The sequence below is a fragment of the Papio anubis genome, chromosome 12 (assembly GCF_008728515.1).
Source record: "Papio anubis isolate 15944 chromosome 12, Panubis1.0, whole genome shotgun sequence".
In the NCBI taxonomy this organism is placed as follows: domain Eukaryota; kingdom Metazoa; phylum Chordata; class Mammalia; order Primates; family Cercopithecidae; genus Papio; species Papio anubis.
Window position 1 is genome coordinate 9,849,125 of NC_044987.1, and position 21,850 is coordinate 9,870,974.

A 21,850-nucleotide genomic window follows, 5' to 3' on the forward strand; every position below is an offset into this window, starting at 1 on the left:
GCCTGTAATCCCAGCACTTTGGGAGGGCAAGGCAGGTGGATTACTTGAGGTCAGGAGTTCAAGACCAGCCTGGCCAACATGGCAAAACCCTGTCTCCACTAAAAATAAAAAATAAAAAAATTAGCCAGGAGTGGTAGCACACGCCTGTAATGCCAGCTACTAGGGAGGCTGAAACACGAGAATCACTTGAACTCAGGAAGCAGAGGTTGCAGTGAGCCGAGATCACGCCACTGCACTCCAGCCTGGGTGACAGAGCAAGACTCCATCTCAAAAAAAAAAGTCTAGGATACAACTTAAAGTTAGTTGACATAGAAAAAAGCAGGAAGATGTGATCAATTTTGAGGGGTGAAGATAATAAACAGATCCCAACTCCACGGTGACCCAGATGTTGAATTAACAGACAAAACCTTTAAAGCAGTGATTAATACTATATCTATGAGGAAAAGGCAAACCCAATTGAAGTGAAAGAAAATACAGAAGTTCTCAGCACAAAAATAAAAATTATTTAAAAATACAGATCCAAATTTTAGAGACAGAAAAACACAATACGTGAAATCAAAATTTCACTGGATAGATTCAATAGAAGAATGAAAAAAAAGTCAGTGAACTTGAATCTACTGGATCAATATAAATGATCCAATGTGAAGAACAAAGAGAAAAAACAAGACTGGAAAAAAAAACTAACAGCATGTCGATGATGCATCTGTGGGACAATATCAAAAGGTCTAACATTTGTGTCAATGGAGTTGCAGAAGGAAAGGAGAAAATAATTGGTACATAAAAAACATTTGAAGACATAATGGCAAAAAACTTCCCAAATTTGGTCAAAGATACAGATTTACAGATTGAAAATGTTCATCATACCTGAGATGGGATAAACTAAAAAACATTATGCCTAGACACATCATAATTAAACTGCTGGAAACCAAAAAATAACAAGAGTTTTGAAAGTAGCCAGAAAAAATAGACAGATTACATATAGAAGAACAATGACTCAAATAATTACAAATTTGCTATCAAAGACTGGAAACCAGAAGACAGTGGAACAGTATTTTTAATGTGCTGAAAGAAAAGAACTGTCAATCCAGAAATCCATATCCAGTAAAAATAAATTTTAGGACTGATGACAAAAGAGATATTCTCAGATGAAAGAAAATTAAGCAAATGCATTGCTATAAGACCTGCACCACAAGAAAAGGTAAAGAAAGTTAGCTGGAAAATGATACCAGGGAGGAATTTGAAACTTCAGGAATGAAAGACAAGCAACAAAAAGAGTCAGTAAGTAGAGACACTCGGCCGGGCACAGTGGTTCACACCTGTAATCCCAGCACTTTGAGAGGCCGAGGCGGGTGGATCACCAGGCAGGAGTTCGAGACCAGCCTGACTAACATGGCGAAACCCCATCTCTACTAAAAATTCAAAAATTAGCCAGGCATGGTGGCACGCACCTATTATCCCAGGTACTCAGGAGGCTGAGGCAGGAGAATAGCTTGAACCCGGGAGGCGGAGGTTGCAGTGAGCCGAGATCACACTACTGCACTCCCGCCTAGGCAACAGAGACTCTGTCTCAAAAAAAAAAAAAGGTAGAGACTCTCTCAAGTTTTTCACAAAAACATGTATGATTATTGAAGGCAAAAAAAAAAAAAAAACGGAGTTTTCAGTGTAGGCAGATGGAACACCTATGACAATTTTAACATAAAGGGGAAAGGGTAAAATGACCTGTCTGATTATAAAGCTTCTACATTTACTTAATGTGGTAAACTATTAACTCAAAGTAGACTGTGAAAGGTTTAGTATGTATACTGTAATCCTCAGAGCAACCATTATAAGATAATATGAAGACATAGAGCCAAAAAGATAATAGGTCAATTAGAATGAAATTAAGTAATATTCAAATAAAGAGACTTCTGCTTGAAGCCACAGTACAATAATAGAACAGAATTTACCTTCCTCCTGAAGACTGAAAAAACAAAAAACAAACAAAAATCTATACGACAATGGTTTTTAAACACTGGCTATAAGGAAGCACAGGTAATTATTTCTCATAGACAGGAAACAAATGTGGTCAGCACTACAATTATCCCAGCTTACCGCCTCAATAATTTCTAGTACACAACATGGAGAGAGGGATTCCAGACAGACCTTGGCAGCCTCTCTGGGGAATGACAAGAAGAAACCACACTGTACCTTTAGCATTTTGCTTGCAAATCTCAGCTAAATTTCCAAGTTCATTGCTTGCAAGTTATGCCTTCCATACAACTGTAGGACACAATTTAGCTAAGCTTCCTACCACTAAATAACAAGGATTACCTTTCCCCCAGTTTCCAATAACATGTTCCTCATTTCCTTGAGCTTCACTGGCAGTATTTTTATTTATTTTTTATTTTATTTATTTATTTATTTATTTATTTTTGAGACAGAGTTTCGCTCTTGTCGCCCTGGCTGGAGTGCGGTGGTGCGATCTTGGCTCACCGCAACCTCTGCCTCCTGGGTTCAAGTGATTCTTGTGCCTCAGCCACCCTTGCAGCTGCGATTACAGGTGCATGCCACCATGCCTGGCTAACTTTTATATTTTTAGTAGAAACAGGGCTTCACCATGTTGGCCAGTCTGGTCTCAAACTCCTGGTCTCAAGTGATCCGTTCACCTCGGCCTCCCAAAGTGCTGGGATTATAGGCATGAGCCACCATGCCCAGCTGGCAATATCTTTAATGTACACATTTCCACCAATATTTTGCTTCTAAAAATGAAGATATTCTCTAAAATGATGGCCAGGAGCAGTGGCTCACACCTGCAATCCTAACACTTTGGGATCCTCCTCAGCCTCCTCAGGCAGAAGGATCACTTGAGGCCAGGAGCTCAAGACCAGAGTAGGCAACATAGCAAGACCCTGTCTCCACAAAAATATAAACATTAGCCAAGCATAGGTAGCACAACCTGTAGTCCTAGCTACTTAGGAGGCGGAGGCAGAAGGATCACTTGAGCCACCCATTTGTGCTTCAATGAGCTATGATTATGCCACTGCAATCCAGCCTGGGCAACTGAGTGAGAGTCTGTTTCAAAATATAACAATAATTTTAAAAATGATAAAGGCTTTCTCTGTCAGGGGCCTCAAAATTCTTCACCTCTATCCATTACCCATTTTTTTAGCCATTTCCACATTTTTTCAATATTTGTTGTAGCAGCACCCCATTCCCAGTACCAAATAGCTACAAACAGGAAACAACCCAGATGTCCATCAATAGGAGATTGAATAAACAAACTGTGATATATTCAAATAATGGAATGCTACACAGCAATGCAAAGAACACATTATTGATGCAGCAACATGAATGAATCTCAGAAACATTATGCTGAGTAAAAGGAACCTTACACAACAGGATTCATACTGTATAGGAAGGTCTAGAACAAAGAAAACAGATTGTGAAGAGTCAATGGATATATGGGTAAACAAAACGTAGTATATACATTCAGTGGAATGCTATTCAGCCTTAAAAAGGAAGTAACTCCTATACTATGCCATAGCATTATGCTAAGTGAAATAAGGCAGGCATAAAAGGACAAATACTGTATGATTTCACTTACATGAGGTACCGAGAGTAATCAAATTCATGAAGACAGAAAGTAGAATAGTGGTTGCCAGGGACATGGGGAGAAGAGACTGAGAAATTACTGTTTAACGTGTATACGGTCTCAGTTTTACAGATGGAAAAAAACTCTGGAGATGGATTGTGGTGATGGTTGCACAACAATGTGAGTGTACCTAACACCACTGAACTGTATACTTAAAAAGGATTAAAATGGGAAATTTTATATGTATATTTTATCACAATTTTTTAATGTGTCTACATTTACATGTGTATAAATGCTTATAAAGAGGACTCAAAGGATGCATACAACTCTTGACAGTGATTAACTTTGAAGAGCAGAGAATATAGCAGGTAGGGCTTGAAGAGAAAACTTTTCCTCCGAGATAGTAAGAATAAGTAATAACAGCAACAAAAAGAAAGTAAATGGTTAAGGCAGTTATTGTGTGATAGCTTTTATTTTCTGTATGAAAGTTGAAAATATGCGGGTGCAGCAAGAAGTTTAAGGAGTGTTTAAGATTTAGAATAGTCCCAGTGTAGAGCACTGGAGAGCAAGGTGGTAGGGAATAGGTAAGAAAAAATACTAAGCAGCCCTGGGAACCCAGCTGTGACTGGAAACCCTAAGTATGAATATGGTATAAATCTATACTATTAAAGTGTTTTGTTCAAAAAGGCTAGATTATTTGGCAGCATAAAAGGAGAAAAGATGGCCAGGCGCAGTGGCTCACACCTGTAATCCCAGCACCTTTGGAAGGCTCAGGCGGGAGGGTCACCTGAGGTCAGGAGTTTGAGACCAGCATGGCAAACACGACGAAATCCCATCTCTACTAAAAATACAAAAATTAGCCAGGCATGGTAGGACATGCCTGTAGTCCCAGCTACTCAGGGGACTGAGGCACAAGAATCACTTGAGCCCGGGAGGCAGAGGTTGCAGTGAGCTGAGATTGCACAACTGCACTCCAGCCTAGGTGATAAAGTGAGACTCTGTCTCAAAAAAAAAAAAGGAGAAAAGGCTATTCCAGGGTTGAAAATTTCCAGGGACAGTAACAGCAGAAGGACAAGAGATTCAGACCACCAAAGCTGTAACCTGAACTGAATAGTCTGGAGTAAGTACCCCTCTTGTGTGCTTTGTGAATGCCCTATATGTCCTCTATTGCTAATTACGCTGCTTCATAATTATGTTTATGTATCAGTCTCTCTTCTTTAGATTGCCTGAAATTTGAGTGTTGTGTCTTGCTCACAACTGTATCTTTGATATTTAGTATTTAAACAATGGCTAAAACCTAAAAGGTGCTCAATAGATGTTTGATTGATTGGCTAATCCATTCAAAACATATCTACCGAGTGACTACTAGGTACCAGCCACTGTGCCAAGTGCTGTTCATATAATGGTAAATAAAACAGGTATGGTACCTCTCTCACAAAGCTTATGGGCTAGTGGGAAATCTCTAGACAATAAGAAAACAAGTAAACTAGTAACTAACTACAAATTGTTTTGCACTGAAAAGGAAACAAACAAAATGCAAGGATAAAGAAAAACAGAATGCAAGGATAGAGAAAAACAGAAAAGAGGAGATCTATTTTTGATAAGGTGGTAAGGACGGTCTTTTCCAAGGAGGTGACATTTAAGCTGAAACCTGAAGGATAAGAGGGACCGACTTTATGAAGGAAAAAGGGAAGACTACCCAGACAAGAGGAAAAAACATATGCAAAAGACCGGAGGTAGGAAAGAGCCTGGCAGGGCTCAGGATGTATAAATGACAATGTAGACTAAAACACAGCAGCATACCCTTAGGCCAACCTTATAGACCCAAACTAAAAATCACCAAGAGTTGCAGTTCAGTCCTGAAAACCTCAGCCCAACTCTATTTTCTGCTTCTTTGCCTCCTTAGAATTCTGCTCTCTTAAAGAGGCCAAGAGAAAATGTCTCTCCAGTCTCTTTCATACAGCCTAACACTGCTGGTTGCCGTAAGTGTTTGTTTTTAAAAACATAAAATCGGAAAATAAAAATTATGCAGAAAGGGGTAAAATTCCAGTGATAAAAACCAAACTTCAGTTAAGCCACAGAAAAATCTTAGTAGGCCAGGACATTGTAACATTTTCTTGAAAAACTACAGATCTTAACTCAATGCCCCCAAACCTTAGGCAAGAGGAACCTAACAAGCTCCAGCTCAAACCTGATTAGTTTATTTCTTGATGCTCCTGCCTTATGCTCTACCAGCTTACTGATGGCGATCTAGCCCTGGCCATGGGGTGGAAGATCCTCATAACCCCCGCCCTCAGAACTGCTCATTTCTTCCCCTCTCACACTGTAAAGGACAATGGCCATCAGAAATATGCCTTTTATAAAAATACATATAAAATTATAGTTTTTCAAATGGGCAATAAATGCTCCCCAAAATACCCTAGGTTTCAATGAGAGACCTCAAATAATCTTAGGATTAGGATAATAATCTCAGGACACATTTTGCACTGTATGAAATAAAACAGGAATGTGCTTCTTGATCAGCCTGACCACTCCCAGTTTAGTAGGTACCTACAATCTTGTCTAAATTCCACTGCTCATACCCTATGGTGTGCTCTACCTGTCGTCTGCCAAAAGTATCTCTCTGGTGAGTGGGTGAAAGGTGCTAATGGCCACCCAGAAGCAAATCCTCTGGCCATCTTTCAGCTGACCAAACAGATGGCTGCTGCCTAAAGTATAAGTTCTAAAAGATACAAAAACACTTACCAAATTGTGTGAGCAGTGGTATCACAGTAGTGATAATACTGTAGGCTTCAATGATAGCCCTGAAGTAATCTAAGTAAGTCAGAATAGTCTGATATATTATGGCATAAAAGTAGACATTATACTTCTTGTCACCGTTCTGGATCTTAACTCTACCTGCAAAGCAATCTTAAATGTCATCTATAAACCAATGATAATAACAGTATCTATCTTCTATGGTTATTATGAAAATCAAGATACTTCATATAAAATTCTAAAACCATTTTGGCTGTGGTGAGTGTTCAATCAATGTAAGCTGTTATTCATAATATTAATAATACTATTGCTAATATTAAAAACAAATAACACGATCATCATGATCTTTTTTGGTAATGAAACTATGATAAGCCCAACTCAAACTCTAACTAATTTGCTTTCTGCTGCTTACTCTTTAATATACCCTGCTCTACCTGCTCTCTGGCAGAGCCTGGATCTCAGATTTCATGTAAAATATATCCATGGCACTCTGGAAGTAACTCCTTTCTCCATCTCTCATCTGTCATATCATGTGAGGTCTGCTCATAGTTCCTGTGCTAAAAGACAACATAAACACTGAACATAAATTATCCAAGCAGGATCATCATTCCTGTGACAATAGTAAAAGCTTCAGTGAAGACGAGTGAAGTAGTTTCAATGGGTCAGAATGGTGTGATACATCACAGAACAAAAGAACGTTATATTCTTTGCCCATTATTACTGACCTTAATGCTAAATTCCTGAAGCAGTTACACTGCCCTGTCAATCTTCAGCCAAAAAAAAAAAAGCAATTTACACTCTGCTACTTACTCAATATATTCTGCTCTACTTCTCTAGGAGAGACTAGATCTTGAATATTGTGTGAAACATACCGATGGCACTCCAGGAATATTTCCTCTTGCAATCTCCCATTTCTCAAAAGATGAGGGTGGTTTGAAATGCTTGTTCTAAAGGAACAACAAAATACAAAACTGATTGTCTAAGCAGAAATGATGGGCTAGTGACAATATTATAGACTTCAGTGACAATCCCAGAGTAATGACACTAGATGAGGATAACAGAACACAGTTAAAGCTCTGTGTGTGTGTGTGTGTGTGTGTGTGTTTTTCAACATAAAAATTTCCAAACATGCCTCAAAGTAGGAAAAAAAAAAGTATAATGAATCTCAAGATTCAACAATTACACAGATTCAACAATTAGCAACATTTTGCTTTTTAATCTATCTCTTCTCCAACATTTCTCCTGGAGTATTTTAAAGCAAATTCCAGATTACTCTGGCACATTTTGAAGTAACCAAAAACATTATACTCTTAGCTTAATTCTGGAGGCCTTAATTCTATGTATCCCACAAACAAGCTGGTTTGACAGGCTTCGGCCTCAATGTTATATATTAGCCTTGTTCCTCTTTTAGAAAGTACACAGTCCTCCTACTGTATTCGGTTCTACCTGTTCTCTAGGAGAGTCTTGGTCCTGGATTTTAGGTACAACATATTGATGACAGTCCAGAGGCAATTCTTCTCTCACTCTCTCTTCTCTCATAAAAGATGCAGGTTGCTTGAGAAACACGTTTTAAAGGAAAAACAACAATAGAAAAAAAATTGTGTAATGCTAATCATAATATCATAAGCATCAGTGAAAACTCCAGAGAAATGAAACTAGGTAAAAATATTCTGATATATTTTGATATGAGGGAGATGTTACACTTTTAGCTCAACTATGTAGACCTTAATTCTTAATCCCATCATGGACAGAACAGTCTGATGAACTCACCAAATCCTAAGTATCTTCTAGATCCTACATTGTTCATGTAGGGGCATATACTTGCAGCAATACTGTTGGCTTTGGTAAGAGCTGAATAATTATCTTGTTAAATTAAAATAGTCAACTGATTCTGGAATAAGATATGAACATGATACAACAGCCTCAGAAATCACAGAACTGATTTTGACTCATATAGTTCCCCAGACCAGGGTCTTTTGTACCACTGAAGTACAAAGTAGAAGAGAAAAATTAAAAAAAAAAAAAAAAAAAAAAAAAAGAGGAAACCAGGAGAAACTGAATTGTTTAGGGTTTAACACTCTATGCTCCTGAAGCAGTTCCTCTGTTCTAATAGGACTTAGAATAATCTTCCCACTAATGTGGGAAGGAATAAAAAAATACTATATTCTGGCCAGGGACAGTGGCTCACGCCTGTAATCACAGCACTTTGGGAGGAAGAGGCAGACAGATGACCTGAGGTCAGGAGTTTGAGACCCGCCTGACCAACATGTCGAAACCCTGTCCCTACTAAAAAAACAAAAATTAGCCAGTCATGCTGGCATGTGCCTATAATCCCAGCTACTCGGGAGGCTGAGGCAGGAGAATCGTTTGAATCCAGGAGGCAGAGGTTGCAATGAGTCGAGATTATGCCACTGCACTCCAGCCTGGGCGGCAGAGCAAGACTCCATCAAAAAAAAAAAAAAAAAAGCCACTATTTTCTTAGGTTAGCTCCAAAGTCCCTCATTCTAAATTACCAGTTGTTGGGATGTATAAAACCCGGGTACTTTCTTCCTGTTTATATCTTTTTCATTCTGCTCTACCTGGTTTCTGATGTCATCCTGGTCCTGGGATTTGGGAGGCAAACACTGATAATCTGCCAGAGACAAGTCTTCTCTCCCTTTCTCATCTGTCATATCAGAGTATGGCTCCTTAAAGTGTACTTTCTAAAAGAGAAAATAATCATAAACTATAAATTGTCTAGTAAGACTAACATGATAGCAATAATATTCTAGGCTTCATTGAAGGCCAAAGGGTAGTTTTTTTCAGGATAATTTAAGACATTATGGAATAAAAGAGAAACCCATACTTTTTGTCAATTCCGAAGTTTAGCTAAGAACAACCTTTGAAAACTTCAAACTACACTCTAAATAATTCAGTTCCTGTTGGTCTCTTTTTTCTTTTCTACCTTGCCTCTGATGGAGGCCTGATGATGCCTGCATAGAAGATCCTGATGGACATCCAGAGGAAGCGCCTCTCTCCCTCTCCTATCTATCAAAATGGATGTTGGCTGCTTCAGATCTGCTTTCTAAAAAAGAATAAACACAACATACCAACTGTTCAGTTAAGAATGACAGGTTAAGACTTTAGGTTTTAGTGAGAATTCTGGAGTTAACTAAGATCAGAATATAACTGAGCACCTTATGGAATAAAACAAAAAACTACACTCCATTGCACAAAAGTCCAACCACAACCCTAAGTAATCTAATTCCTGTTGCTCTCTTTCTTCTTCCTTGTTGCCAGAAATTTTTTCCTAATGAAGAAGATTAAAAATAAAAAGTTAGATTGTTCATAAAATCTGGGTAGAGTGTTGATTTAAAAACTTAAAGATAGAAAAAGAAAAGAAACAGCAAATTGTTTATTTGGAGTAATATGCTGCTGGTAATACTATAACACTCAGTAAGAGATTTGGAGTTTTGAGAAACCAATCAAGAAACTATTTTTTCCAAGTATGGATCTCCAAATCAGGTACAATATACAGCATACCTGGTTTTATTATGCTTTGCAGATACTGTGTTTTTTACAGACTGAAGGTCTGTGGCAATCATATGTCAAGTCAATCCACTGGCGTCACTTTTCCAACAGCATGTGCTCACGTAATGTCTCTGTGTCACATTTTGGAAATTCTCACAATATTTCAGACTTTTCCATTATTATTATATCTGGTATGGTGATCTGTGGTCAGTGATCTTTGATGTTACTATCCTAATTGTTTTGGGGTGCCATAACCACACTCATATAAGACAGCAAACCTAACTGATAAATGTTGTGTGTGTTCTCACTGTTCTGCCACCTGGCCACCCCCCACCTCTCCTTAGGCCTCCCTATTCACTGAGACACAACAATATTGAAACTAGGCCAATTAATAACCCTACAATGGCCTCTAAGTGTTCAAGTGAAAGAAAGAACCACATGTCTCCCACTTTAAAGCAACAGCTAGAAATTATTAAGCTTCGTGAAGTAGGCCTGTTGAAAGCCAAGACAGTCCAAAGGCTAGACCTCTTGTACCGAACAGCCCTGTTTTGAATGCAAGGGAAAAGTTCTTGAATGATATTAAAATCTACTCCAGTGAATACATGGTAAGTAAGAAAGCCTTATTGCTGATATGGAAAATGTTTTAGCGGTATGGATAGATCAAACCAGCCACAACATCTCCTTAAGTCAAAGTCTGATACAGAGCAAGGCCCTAACTCTCTTCAACATTATGAAGGTTGAGAGAAGTGAAAAAACTACAGAAGAAAAGTTGGAAGTTAGCAGAGGTTGGTTCATGAGGTTTAAGGAAATAAGGTGTCTCTATAACATGAAAGCACAAGGTGAAGCAACAAGTGCTGATGAGAGGCTGCAGCAAGTTATCCAGAAGATATAGCTAAGATCACTGATGAAGGTGGCTACACTGGACAACAGATTTTCAGTGTGGACAAAACAGCCTTATAGTGGAAAAAGATGACTAGGAGTTTCACAGCTAGAGAGAAAAAATCAATGTCTGGCTTCAAAGTTTTAAAGGACAGGCTGACTCTCTTGTTAGTGGCTAATGCAGCTGGTGACTTTAAGTTGAAGCCAATGCTCATTTACCATTCCAAAAGTCCTAGGGCCCTTAAGAATGGTACTAAATCTACTTTTCTTGTGCTTTGTGAAGGGAATAACAAAGCCAAGATGACAGCACGTCTGTTTACATGTTTTACAGAATATTTTACACTTACTGTTGAAACCAACTGTTCCAAAAAAAAAAAAAAAAGATGCCTTTTAAACTGCTCATTGACAATGCACCTAGTCACCCAAGAGCTCTGATGAAGATCTACAAGGAGATTAATGTTTTTTCATGCCTGCTAACACAACATCCATTCTGTAGCTTGTGGATCAAGAAATAATTTTGACTTTCAAGTCTTGTTTTTTATAAAATACATTTCTTAAGGTCTATCTGTCATAGACAGCGATTCCTCTGATAGATATGGACAACGTAAGTTGATACCCTTTGTAAAGGGTCCACCATTCTTAATGCCATTAAGAACATCCATGAATCATGGGAGGAAGTCAAAATATCAACTTTAACAGGAGTTTGGAAGAAGCTGATTTGAACTCATGAACTTTGAGGCATTCAAGACTTCAGTGAAGGAAGTAATCGTAATGTAGTAGAAACAGCAAGAGAACTAGAATTAGAAGTGGAGCCTGAAGATGTGAATGAATTGCTGCAATCTCCATTAAGTTCAAACTTAAATGGATGAGGAGTTACTTCTTATGATGAGGAAAGAAAGTGTTTTCTTAAGATGGAATCTACTGTGAACACTGTTAAAATGATAACAAAGGGTTTAGAATGTTACACAGACTTAGTTGATAAAGTAGTGGCAGGGTTTGAGGGAATTGATTCCAATTCTGAAAGAAGTTCTGCCGTGGATCAAATGCTATCAAACATTATCACATGCTACAGAGAAATATTTCATGAAAGGAAGAGTCAAATGATGTGGCAAACTTCATTATTGTCTTAAGTAACTTCCACAGCCACCCCAAACATCAGTAAACACCACCCTGATTAGTCAGCAGATATCAACATTGAGCCAAGACCCTTCACCAGCAAAAAGATTATGGCTTGCCGAAGACTCAGATAATCGTAAGCTTTTTTTTTTTTTTAGCAATAAAGTATTTTTAAATTAAGGTATGTATTTTTTTTAGGCATTATGCTATTGCACACTAATAGACTACAGTATAATATAAACATAACTTTTATACGTAATGGGAAGCCAAGAAATTTGTGTGACTTACTTTATTCCAATATTTGCTTTATTGCAATGGCCTGGAACTGAACCCACAATATCTCCAAGGTATACTTGTAGTCCTTACAAATCCCTCCTCAAAACCCTAAGTAACTTATTTCTTCTTCTTGTGTCTCCTTTCCACTCTATTTTACCTGATATTTTGGTAGAAAATCTTGGTCCTGACATTCGGATAGAATATTCTGGTCGTTGGAGAGAACATGCAGGTCTCTGGGGAGAAAATCCCGGTCCTGACATATGAGTAGAATATTTTGGTCTTTGGGAAGATAACCTCGGTCTCTGGGTAGAAAATCCTGGTCCTGACGTTTGGGTAGAATATTCCAGTCTTTAGGGAGAACATGCTGGTCTCTACATAAAAAATTCTGGTCTTTAGGTAGAAAATCCTGGTCTTGATATTTAGGTAGAATATCTTGGTCTTTGGGGAGAACATGTTGGTCTCTGGGTAGGAAATCCTGGTCCTGATATTTGAGTAGAATATTCTGGTCTTTAGGGAGAACACAGTGGTCTTTGAGTAAAACATCCTGGTTTTTAGTTAGAAAAGCCTGATTTGGGGGTAGAAAATCCTGAGTTTCCAACACAATACTCCTTTCTTCTAGCTCAATACTCTGGGCTTTCAGCATAATACCCTGAGTTTCTGTCTTAATAGGCTGGCCTTCTGGCTCAGTGGCCTGGCCTTCTGGCTCAGTAATCTGAACCTTCAGCTCAACAGCCTGGGTATCTGGCTCAACACTCTGGATTCCTGTCAAATCACCCTGGGTTTCCAGCAAATCACCTTGGGCTTCTGGAAGATAATCCTGAGCTTCCGGCAGAATATCCTGAAGGCCCTCAAAATGTATCTGCTTTTGTTGTTCTTCTTCCATCAGAACAAATAATGGATTTTTGAATTTTACTTTCTAAAAGTGAACATAAACACCAAATACAGAATGTGAGTTAGTAGCAATACTCTAGGCTTTCCAAAAGATTCCTAAAATAATCTCAAAATGATATGGCAGTGAAGCAAATTACTAGAATAAAATGTGAAATTATAATCTTTGTCCAACTTAACAAAAGCTAAATCTACAATCCTAAATCAGTACAACATTACTGGCAATACCTAGTCCAAATCACAGTTAATTTAATTTCTTGTTGCTTTACCTGAACTCTGCTGAAAGGTTCATTCTTATCTTCAGAAAGGATATCCTGCTGGTCCTGCTGGTCTCTCCCAAATAAATCTTCTTTCGCTTTCTCATCAGTTACAAGAGATGAAGATTTCTCATAGTCAGGTTCCTCATAGTCAAGTTCCTAAAGAAAAAAACAATGAAAACATACACACACACACACACACACACAATGTAGCTATTACAGACATAATGTGATTGCAATAAAATTCTAGGCTTCAGGTCACTGCTATTATAATTTTAGTAGGTCAGCATAGTCAAATGTTCAAATGTTATAAAATGTTTACAGTATAGGATTGTATAATGAAAACTAAAAAGATAATTGAAAGAAATGACAGATGATCAAAATAAATGGAAAGACATAACATGTTTATGGATCAAGAGTAAAGATTGGTAAGATGGTAATATTTCTCAAATTTACAACACTCCCTATCAAAATGCCACTTGGCTTTTCCTTGGCAGAAATTAATAAGTTAATCATAAAATTCACATGGAAATGCAAGGGACGCACAGTAGCAAAACACCTTCTTGAAAAAGAAGAACAAAGATAAGGGTCTCACTCCTCCTAATTTCAAAAGTTACTACAAAAGTTACAGGAATCAAGACACTGTAATACTGACACATACAGAACAATGGAACAGAACTGAAAGTTCAGAAATAAACCCTCAAATTTATAGTCAATTGATTTTTGACAAGAGTACCAAGAAAATTCAATGAGGAAAGAATAGTCTTTTCAACACATGATGCTGAGACAACTAGATACCTATATTCAAAAGAATGAAGATGAACCACTTATTTACAGCATACAGAAAAATTAACTCAAAATGGATCACAGACCTAAAATCAAGAGCTAAAAATTATAAAATTCTTAAAAGAACACATAGGAGTAAATCTTCATGATCTTAAGATAAACAATTATTATTAGATAATTCATCAAAAGCACAAGCAACATAAGAAAAAAAGAAGTGACTAATTTAAAAATGTTGTGCCATAAACAATACTATTAATCAAGTAAGATAACAGTCTACAGAATGGGAGAGAATACTTGCAAATCAACTATCTGATAAGGAACTTGTATCCAGAATATATATATTTTATGTATAAATTTATATATAAACACTTAACAATTTGATAACAAAAAGACAACTCAACTTTAAAAATGGGCAAAGCACATGCATAGACGTTTTATCCACGAGAGTTATACAACTGGGCAACGAGCACATGAAGAGATACTGAAGATCATGAGTCATCAGGAAAATATACTACAAATCAAAAGTACAGTGAGATACCAACTCACACCTACTAGCATAGATATAACAGAAGAGAAGGACAATAACAAGTGTTGGAGAGGATACAGAGAAATGGGAACCCTCACATATTGCTGGTGGAAAACTGTTTAGTAGTTCTTTGAAATGTTAAACATGGAATTACTATATGATCCAGCAATTTCACTCCTAGAAATGAATGTCCTAAAAGAAGTGAATGTCCACACAAAAATGTGTACACAACTGCTCATACACAATCATTCATAATTTACAACCACCAAAGAACCCCAAAGTCTACCAACTGATAAACAGATAAACCAAATGTGGTACATCTATACAATAAATTATTCATCAATAAAAAGAATGAAGTACTGATACATCCACTACAATGTGGATGAACTTTAAAACATTATGCAAAGAGAAAAAAACAGTCACAAAAGACAATATATCATATAATAGCTTTCATATGAAATGTCCAGAATAGGCAAACCTATACAGACAAAAAGTAGATCAGTAGTTGCCCAGGACTGAGGTTAAGGGCAAGGAGAGAATGAGGTACAGGGTTTCTCTAAGGAGAGAAGAAAATGCTCTAGAGCAAATCCCAAAGGCAAGATAGCTGGCTAGAAGCAGCCCAGAGGAACATCTGCTAACGAGACACTGGAACATTAGGAAAATGGTACACTCCTAGCAGATCTTTGGAGGGAAAGCATTAAGAGTGGACAGAGGGAAGACACAGACACTGGGCCAAAAGGGGAGGAAGCTGGGAACCTTGAATGGGGCTACCGTGCACCAGGACTCGTCCCTGGCCCCCAATGGCTCCTGAGGAAGGGATGAATTGAACAAGTAAGGAGCGACCTGCTTACTCCACAGACCTCTGGAATCCTGGCAGCAGGAGACCCCACAACCCCCACCGACACTTGTGCTATCAGGGAGAGCTGCTTAGAGAGGTGGTGGGGTAGAATTCCAGCCAGTGCAAAGCCTAGAGGATTTGGTACAGGAGTATCTGTAGTGGGGCATGGTCAGGCTGCCCATCCCCCAAGGCCCACTTTGCTCCCCTAGGAGACATTAGCCATAGAGGAACTGTCGGACGTGAACAGTGCAGGGCAATCTTGTCCGTGAGATAGGGCCAGTTTTACATGAGTGCACCCGTCTACCAGCCTCTCCCAGGGCACCAGCCTGGCTGCACTTGCTTGTAGTACAACCTCAGATGCCCACTGGGGTGCCTCCAGAGGCCCACATAATAGCTCCTGTGCTGGCAGACCGTGCCTTACCATCACAGCTAACCACACCAACCAGCATGAGCCTGCCTATGCCCTTCCCCCACTGCGTCCTCCCTCAGGCCACTTTTCCAGCATGCACTCACCCACAGCAACCCCTACATCATTTTGCTCACGTGTGTGTGTAGGCAGACCTCGCCTCCCCTTCCCCACCAGTGTGCATACACTCCACCATGCCACTGCTGCCAATGTGAGTGCACCCTGCCTGCAATAGTGTGTCGCTACTGCCAATGCGAAGGCATGCAAGGAGATGAGTAGCCCCACCCCCTGCCCTGCACAGCCATTGCTGCACATGAATGCCTACATGGAGGGCACCAGCCCCATGCCTGCGAGCAGCCCATGACATGCTGACACTGCCACCAGAGTGAACATGCACAATGATGCCAGTAGGCCCCACCCCCACTGCTCCATCCTCTGGTGCAGCACTGCAACCACCACGACTGCAAATGCCTACAATGAGGCCAGTACCTCTGCACCTGCCAGCATCCCACCATGGCATGCACCCTGCCATGCTGCCACTGCTGCTGGCACATAAAAACAAGCATGAATCCCACTGCCACCACCCAAAAAAGTGTTTTGGCTGGCACCATCCATCAGTGTGTTGTGACCAGCAGCCTGGGAACACCTTAGCTCCTCCACTGTGGCAGGTCCCTAACCTTAAGGGGCCAGAGAACAAAGCCAGGGCCAATATCAGTCCCCCAGAGTTAGAGCACACAGTCCAAGAGTCATAAGCTGAGTCCTGGCCCCTAAAATCTTCCAGAAATGAAGCCAGTCAACTGACTCCACCTTATACCAGAATCAAACCCCCAAGGACATCCAACAGGATTTTTTAAAAAATCCAAAGGACAGCAACTTCAGAGACTGAAGGACAATACAGTCCACAAACATAAGAACCAGTGCAAGAACTCAAAAAGCCAGAATGTCTTCTTACCTCCAAATGACTGCACTAGTTCCCCAACAATAATTCTTAACTAGTCTGAAATGGATGAAATAACAGGAATAGAATTCAGAACATGGATAGGAACAAAAATATCAACATTCAGGAGAAAGTCAAAACCCAGTCCAAGGAATCTAAGTATTACAGTAAAACGATACAGAAGCTGATAGACAAAACAGCCATTATAAGAAGCAAACTGATCTGATAGAGCTGAAAAACCACACTGCGAGAATTTCATAATGCAGTCGTAAGTATTAATTACAGAATTACCAAGCTGAGGAAAGAACCTCAGAGCTCAAAGACTGGCTCTCCAAAATAACTCAGTGAGACAAAAATAAAGAAAAAAGAATAAAGAAGAATAAATAAAACCTCCAAGAAATATGGAAGTATATAAAAAGACAAAATCTATGACTCATTGGCATCCCTGAGAGGGAAAGAAACCAAGCAACTTGCAAAATGTATTCATATTTTCATATCATCCATGAAAATTTGTCCAACCTGGTTAGAGAGGCTAACATTCAAATCCAGGAAATGCAGAGAACCCCTGCGAAATACTACACAAGAAGAAGACCATCCCCCAAACACACAGTTATGAGATTCTCCAAGGTTGAAATAAAAGAAAAAATGTTAAAGGCAGCCAGGGAGAAGAGGCAGGTCATCTAAAAAGAGAATCCCATCAGGTTAATAGCAAGTCTGTTGGCAGAAACCCTAAAAGCCAGAAGAGATTGGGGGCCTATATTCAGTATTCTTGAAGAAGAGAATTTACAACTAAGAATTTCACATCCAGCCAAACTAAGCTTCATAAGTGAAGAAGAAATAAGATCTTTTTCAGACAACCAAATGCTATGGGGATTCATTACCATCAGACCTGCCTTACAAGAGGTGCTGCAGAGAGTGCTAAACATGCAAAGGAAAGACTATTACTGGCCACTACAAAAACACACTTAAGTACATAGACCAGTGATACTCAAAAGCAACCACATAAACAAGTCGGTATAACCAGCTAACAACATGATGACAGGATCAAATCTGCACACACCAAATACTAACTTGGAATATAAATGGACTAAATGCCCCATTAAAAGGCACAGAGCGGCAAGTTGGATAAAGAAGCAAACCCCAATGGTATGCTGTCTTCAAGAGACTCATCTCACATGAAACGACACAGATAGGCTCAAAGTAAAGGGATGGAGAAAAATCTACCAAGCAAATGGAAACCATCAAAAAGCAGGGGTTGCTATTCTAATTTCAGACAAAACAGACTTTGAACAAATAACAATTTTAAAAAAGACAAAGAAGGGTATTACATAACAGTAAAAAGCTCAATTGAACAAGAAGACTTAACTATCCTAGATACATATGCACCCAACACAAGCGCAACCAGATTCATAAAGCAAGTTCTTAGAAACCTATGAAGAGACTCAGGCCAGGTGCGATGGCTCACGCCTGTAATCCCAGCATTCTGGGAAGCCGAGGTGGGCAGATGAGGAGTTCAAAACCAGCCTGGTCAACATGGAGAAACCCCATCTCTACCGAAGAATACAAAAATTAGCCAGGCATGATGGTGTGCACCTGTAGTCCCAGTTATTCAGGCGGCTGAGGTGGGAGTATCACTTGAACCCAGGAGGTGGAGACTGCAGTGAGCTGAGATCATGCCATTGCACTCCTGCCTGGACGACAGAGTGAGACCCTGTCTCAAAAAAAAAAAAAAAAGAGAGAGAGAGACTGAGATAACCACACAATAACAGTGGGAGATTTCAACAGCCCCCTGACAGTATTAAAGAGATCACTGAGTTCAAGGCCAGCCTGGCCAATATGGTAAAACCCCATCTCTACTAAAAATACAAAAATTAGCCAGGCATGGTAGTGGGTGCCTGTAGTCCCAACTACTCAGGAGGCTGAGGCAGGAGAATTGCTTGAACCCAGGAGGCGGAGGTTTCAGTGAGCCAAGATCATGCCACTACACTCCAACCTGGGTGACAAAGCAAGACTCCATCTCCAAAAGAAAAAGAGATCGTTGAGGCAGAAAACTAACAAAGATATTCAGGACCTGAGCTCAACACTTGACCAAATGGACCTTATAGATATCTACAAAACTCTCCACCCCAAAGTAACAGAATATACATTCTTATCTGCACATGGCACATACTCTAAAATCAACTACACAATCAGCCATAAAACAATCCTCGGCAAATTAAAAAAAAAAACAAAAATCAACCACACTTTCAGATCACAATGCAATAAAAATAGGAATCAGTGCTAAGAAAATCACTCAAAACCATACAGTTATATGGAAATTAAACAACCAGATCCTGAATGGCTTCCAGGTAAATAATGAAATTAAGGCAGAAATCAAGAAATTCTTTGAAACTAATGAGGAAAAAGATACAACATACCAGAATCTGTGGGACACAGCCAAGGCAGTGTTAAGAGGGAAGTTCATAGTTTTAAACATCCATATCAAAAAGTTAGAAAGGTCTCAAATTAACAACCTAACATCAAACTAGAACTAGAGAAACAAGAGCAAACCAACTCCAAAGCTAGTAGAAGACATGAAATAACCAAAATCAGAGCTGAACTGATAAAAACTGAGAAACAAAAAACACACAAGAAATCAATTAATCCAGGAAATGGTCCTTTGAAAGAAGTAATAAGATAGAGCACTAGCTATACTAATTAAAAAGAGAGAGAATATCCAAATAAACACAATCGGAAATGACACAGGGGACATTACCACTGGCCCCACAGAAATACAAAAAAAACCCTCGGAGACTATGATGAACACCTCTATACACACAAGCTAGAAAATCTGGAAGAAATGGCTAAATATCTGGAAACATACAACCTCCCAAGATTGAACCAGGAAAACACTGAATCCCTGACTAGACCAATGACAAGTTTTTAAAATGAATTAGTAATAAAAAGCCTACCAACCAGAAAAAGCCTAGGAACGGACACATTCATAGCTGAATTCTACCAGATGTTATAAAGAAGAGCTGGTACCATTTCTACTGAAACTATTCCAAAAGATTGGGGAGGAGGAACTCCTCCCTAACTTATTCTACAAGGCCAGCATCATCCTGATACCAAAACCTGGCAGAGACACAACAACAACAACAACAACAAAAACTTCAGGCCAATATTCTTGATAAACATAGATGCAAAAATCCTAACAAAATACTAGCAAACCAAATCCAGCAGTGCATCCAAAAGCTAATCCACCATAATAAAGCTATCCCTGGGATGCAAGGTTGGTTCAACATACACAAATCATTAATTGTGATTCACCACATAAACAGAACTAAAAACAAAAACCACAGAATGATCTCAACAGATGCAGAAAAGGCTTTCACAAAATTCAACAGCCTTTCATGTTAAAAGCCCTCAACAAATAAGGCACCGAAGGAATATACTTCAAAATAATAATAGCCATCTGTAACAAAAACCCAGAGCCAACATCATACTGAATAGGCAAAACTGGAAGCATTCCCCTTGAAAACCAGAACAAGACAAAGATGTCCTCACTCACCATTCCTATTCAACATAAGCCAGAGCAATCAGGCAAGAGAAAGAAAAAAATGACATCCAAGTAGGAAGAGAGGAAGTCAAACTATCCCTGTTCGCAGAAGATATGATTCTATACCTAGAAATCCCCATAGTCTCTGCCCAAAGCTCCTTGATCTGACAAACAACTTCAGCAAAGTTTCAGGATAGAAAATCAGTAGCATTCCTATACACCAACAATATCCAAGCTAAGAGCCAAATCAAGTATGCAATCCCATTCACAATAGTCACAAAAGAATAAAATACCTAGGAATACAGCTAACTAAGGAGGTGAAAGACCTCTATAATAACAATTTAAAAACAATGCTAAAAGAAATCAGAGATGACACAAATGGAAAAACATTCCATGCTCATGGATAAAAAGAATCAATATCGTTAAAATGGCCATACTGCCCAAAGCAGCATACAGATTCAATGCTATTCCTATCAAACTACCAATGACATTCTTCACAGAATTAGAAAAAAACTATTTAAAAATTCATATGAAAACAAAAAAGAGCCTGAATTGCCAAGGCAATTCTAAGAAAAAGAACAAACCTGGAGGAATCACATTACCCTACTTCAAACTACACTACAAGGCTACAGTAACCAAAACAACATGATATCAGTACAAAAACAGATACATGGACCAATGGGACAGATAGCCCAGAAATAATGCTGCACACCTACAACAATCTGATCGTCAACAAAACTGACAAAAATAAGCAATGGGGAAAGGACTCCCAATTCAGTGGTGCTGGGATATATTTGGCTAGCTATATGCAGAAGATTGAAACTGGACTGATTCCTTATGCCATATATAAAAATCAACTCAGGATGAATTAAAGACTTAAACGTAAAACCTAAAAGCGTAAAAAACACTAGAAGATAACATAGGAAATATCAATCTGGACATAGAAACAGGCAAAGATTTCATGATGAAGATGCCAAAAGCAACTGCAAAAAAAAAAAAAAAAAAATGACACACGGGATCTAATTAAACTAAAGCTTCTGCACAGCAAAAGCAACCATCAACAGAGTAAACAGACAACCTACAGAATGGGAGAAAATATGCATCAAAGAAAGGTCTGATATCCAGAATCTACATGGAATTAAACAAATTTACAAGCAAAAAACAACTCCATACAAGAGGGCAAAGGATATTAACAGACACTTCAAAAGAAGACATACACATGGCCAATGCATGTGAAAAAACGCTCATCACCACTAATCATTAGAGAAATGCAAATCAAAATCACAAAATCTCACACCAGTCAGAAAAAGCCAAAAGATTACAGATGCTGGCAAGGTTGTGGACAAAAAGGAAAGCTTATACACCACTAAGGGGAATGTAAATTAGTTCAGCCACTGTGGAAAGCAGTTTGGTGATTTTTCAAAGAACTTAAAACAGAATTAGCATTCAACCCAACAATCCCATTAGCTGGTATATATCCAGAGGAAAATAAATCGCTCTGCCTTAAAGATACATGCACACATATGTTCACTGCAGCACTATTAACAATAGTAAAGACACAGAAT

The 21,850-nt window shown here is 38.9% G+C and overlaps 1 protein-coding gene across 8 annotated transcripts in view; it reads right to left on the reverse strand.

Annotated features, from left to right (window-relative positions):
- Window positions 1-21,850, reverse strand: part of CCDC15 (coiled-coil domain containing 15) — a 98,077-nt gene that overhangs the window by 50,823 nt on the left and 25,404 nt on the right. For 3 of the 8 annotated variants that reach the window (XR_001895257.3, XR_001895256.3, XM_017949066.3), the window contains exons 6-12: window positions 13,267-13,413; window positions 12,267-13,025; window positions 9,273-9,392; window positions 8,908-9,030; window positions 7,775-7,882; window positions 7,201-7,275; window positions 6,763-6,885 (exon numbers count right to left, since the gene is read on the reverse strand). Coding sequence is in view for 3 of the 8 variants with exons in the window: in XM_017949066.3 (XP_017804555.2) it covers window positions 6,787-6,885; window positions 7,201-7,275; window positions 7,775-7,882; window positions 8,908-9,030; window positions 9,273-9,392; window positions 12,267-13,025; window positions 13,267-13,413 (1,431 nt within the window). In the remaining 5 variants the exon portion in view is untranslated. Of the gene's footprint in view, window positions 1-6,316; window positions 6,470-6,740; window positions 6,886-7,200; window positions 7,276-7,774; window positions 7,883-8,907; window positions 9,031-9,272; window positions 9,393-12,266; window positions 13,026-13,266; window positions 13,414-21,850 lie in introns of all 8 variants that reach the window. The other 5 variants (XR_001895258.3, XR_001895254.3, XR_001895255.3 and 2 more) reach the window with 4 other exon arrangements.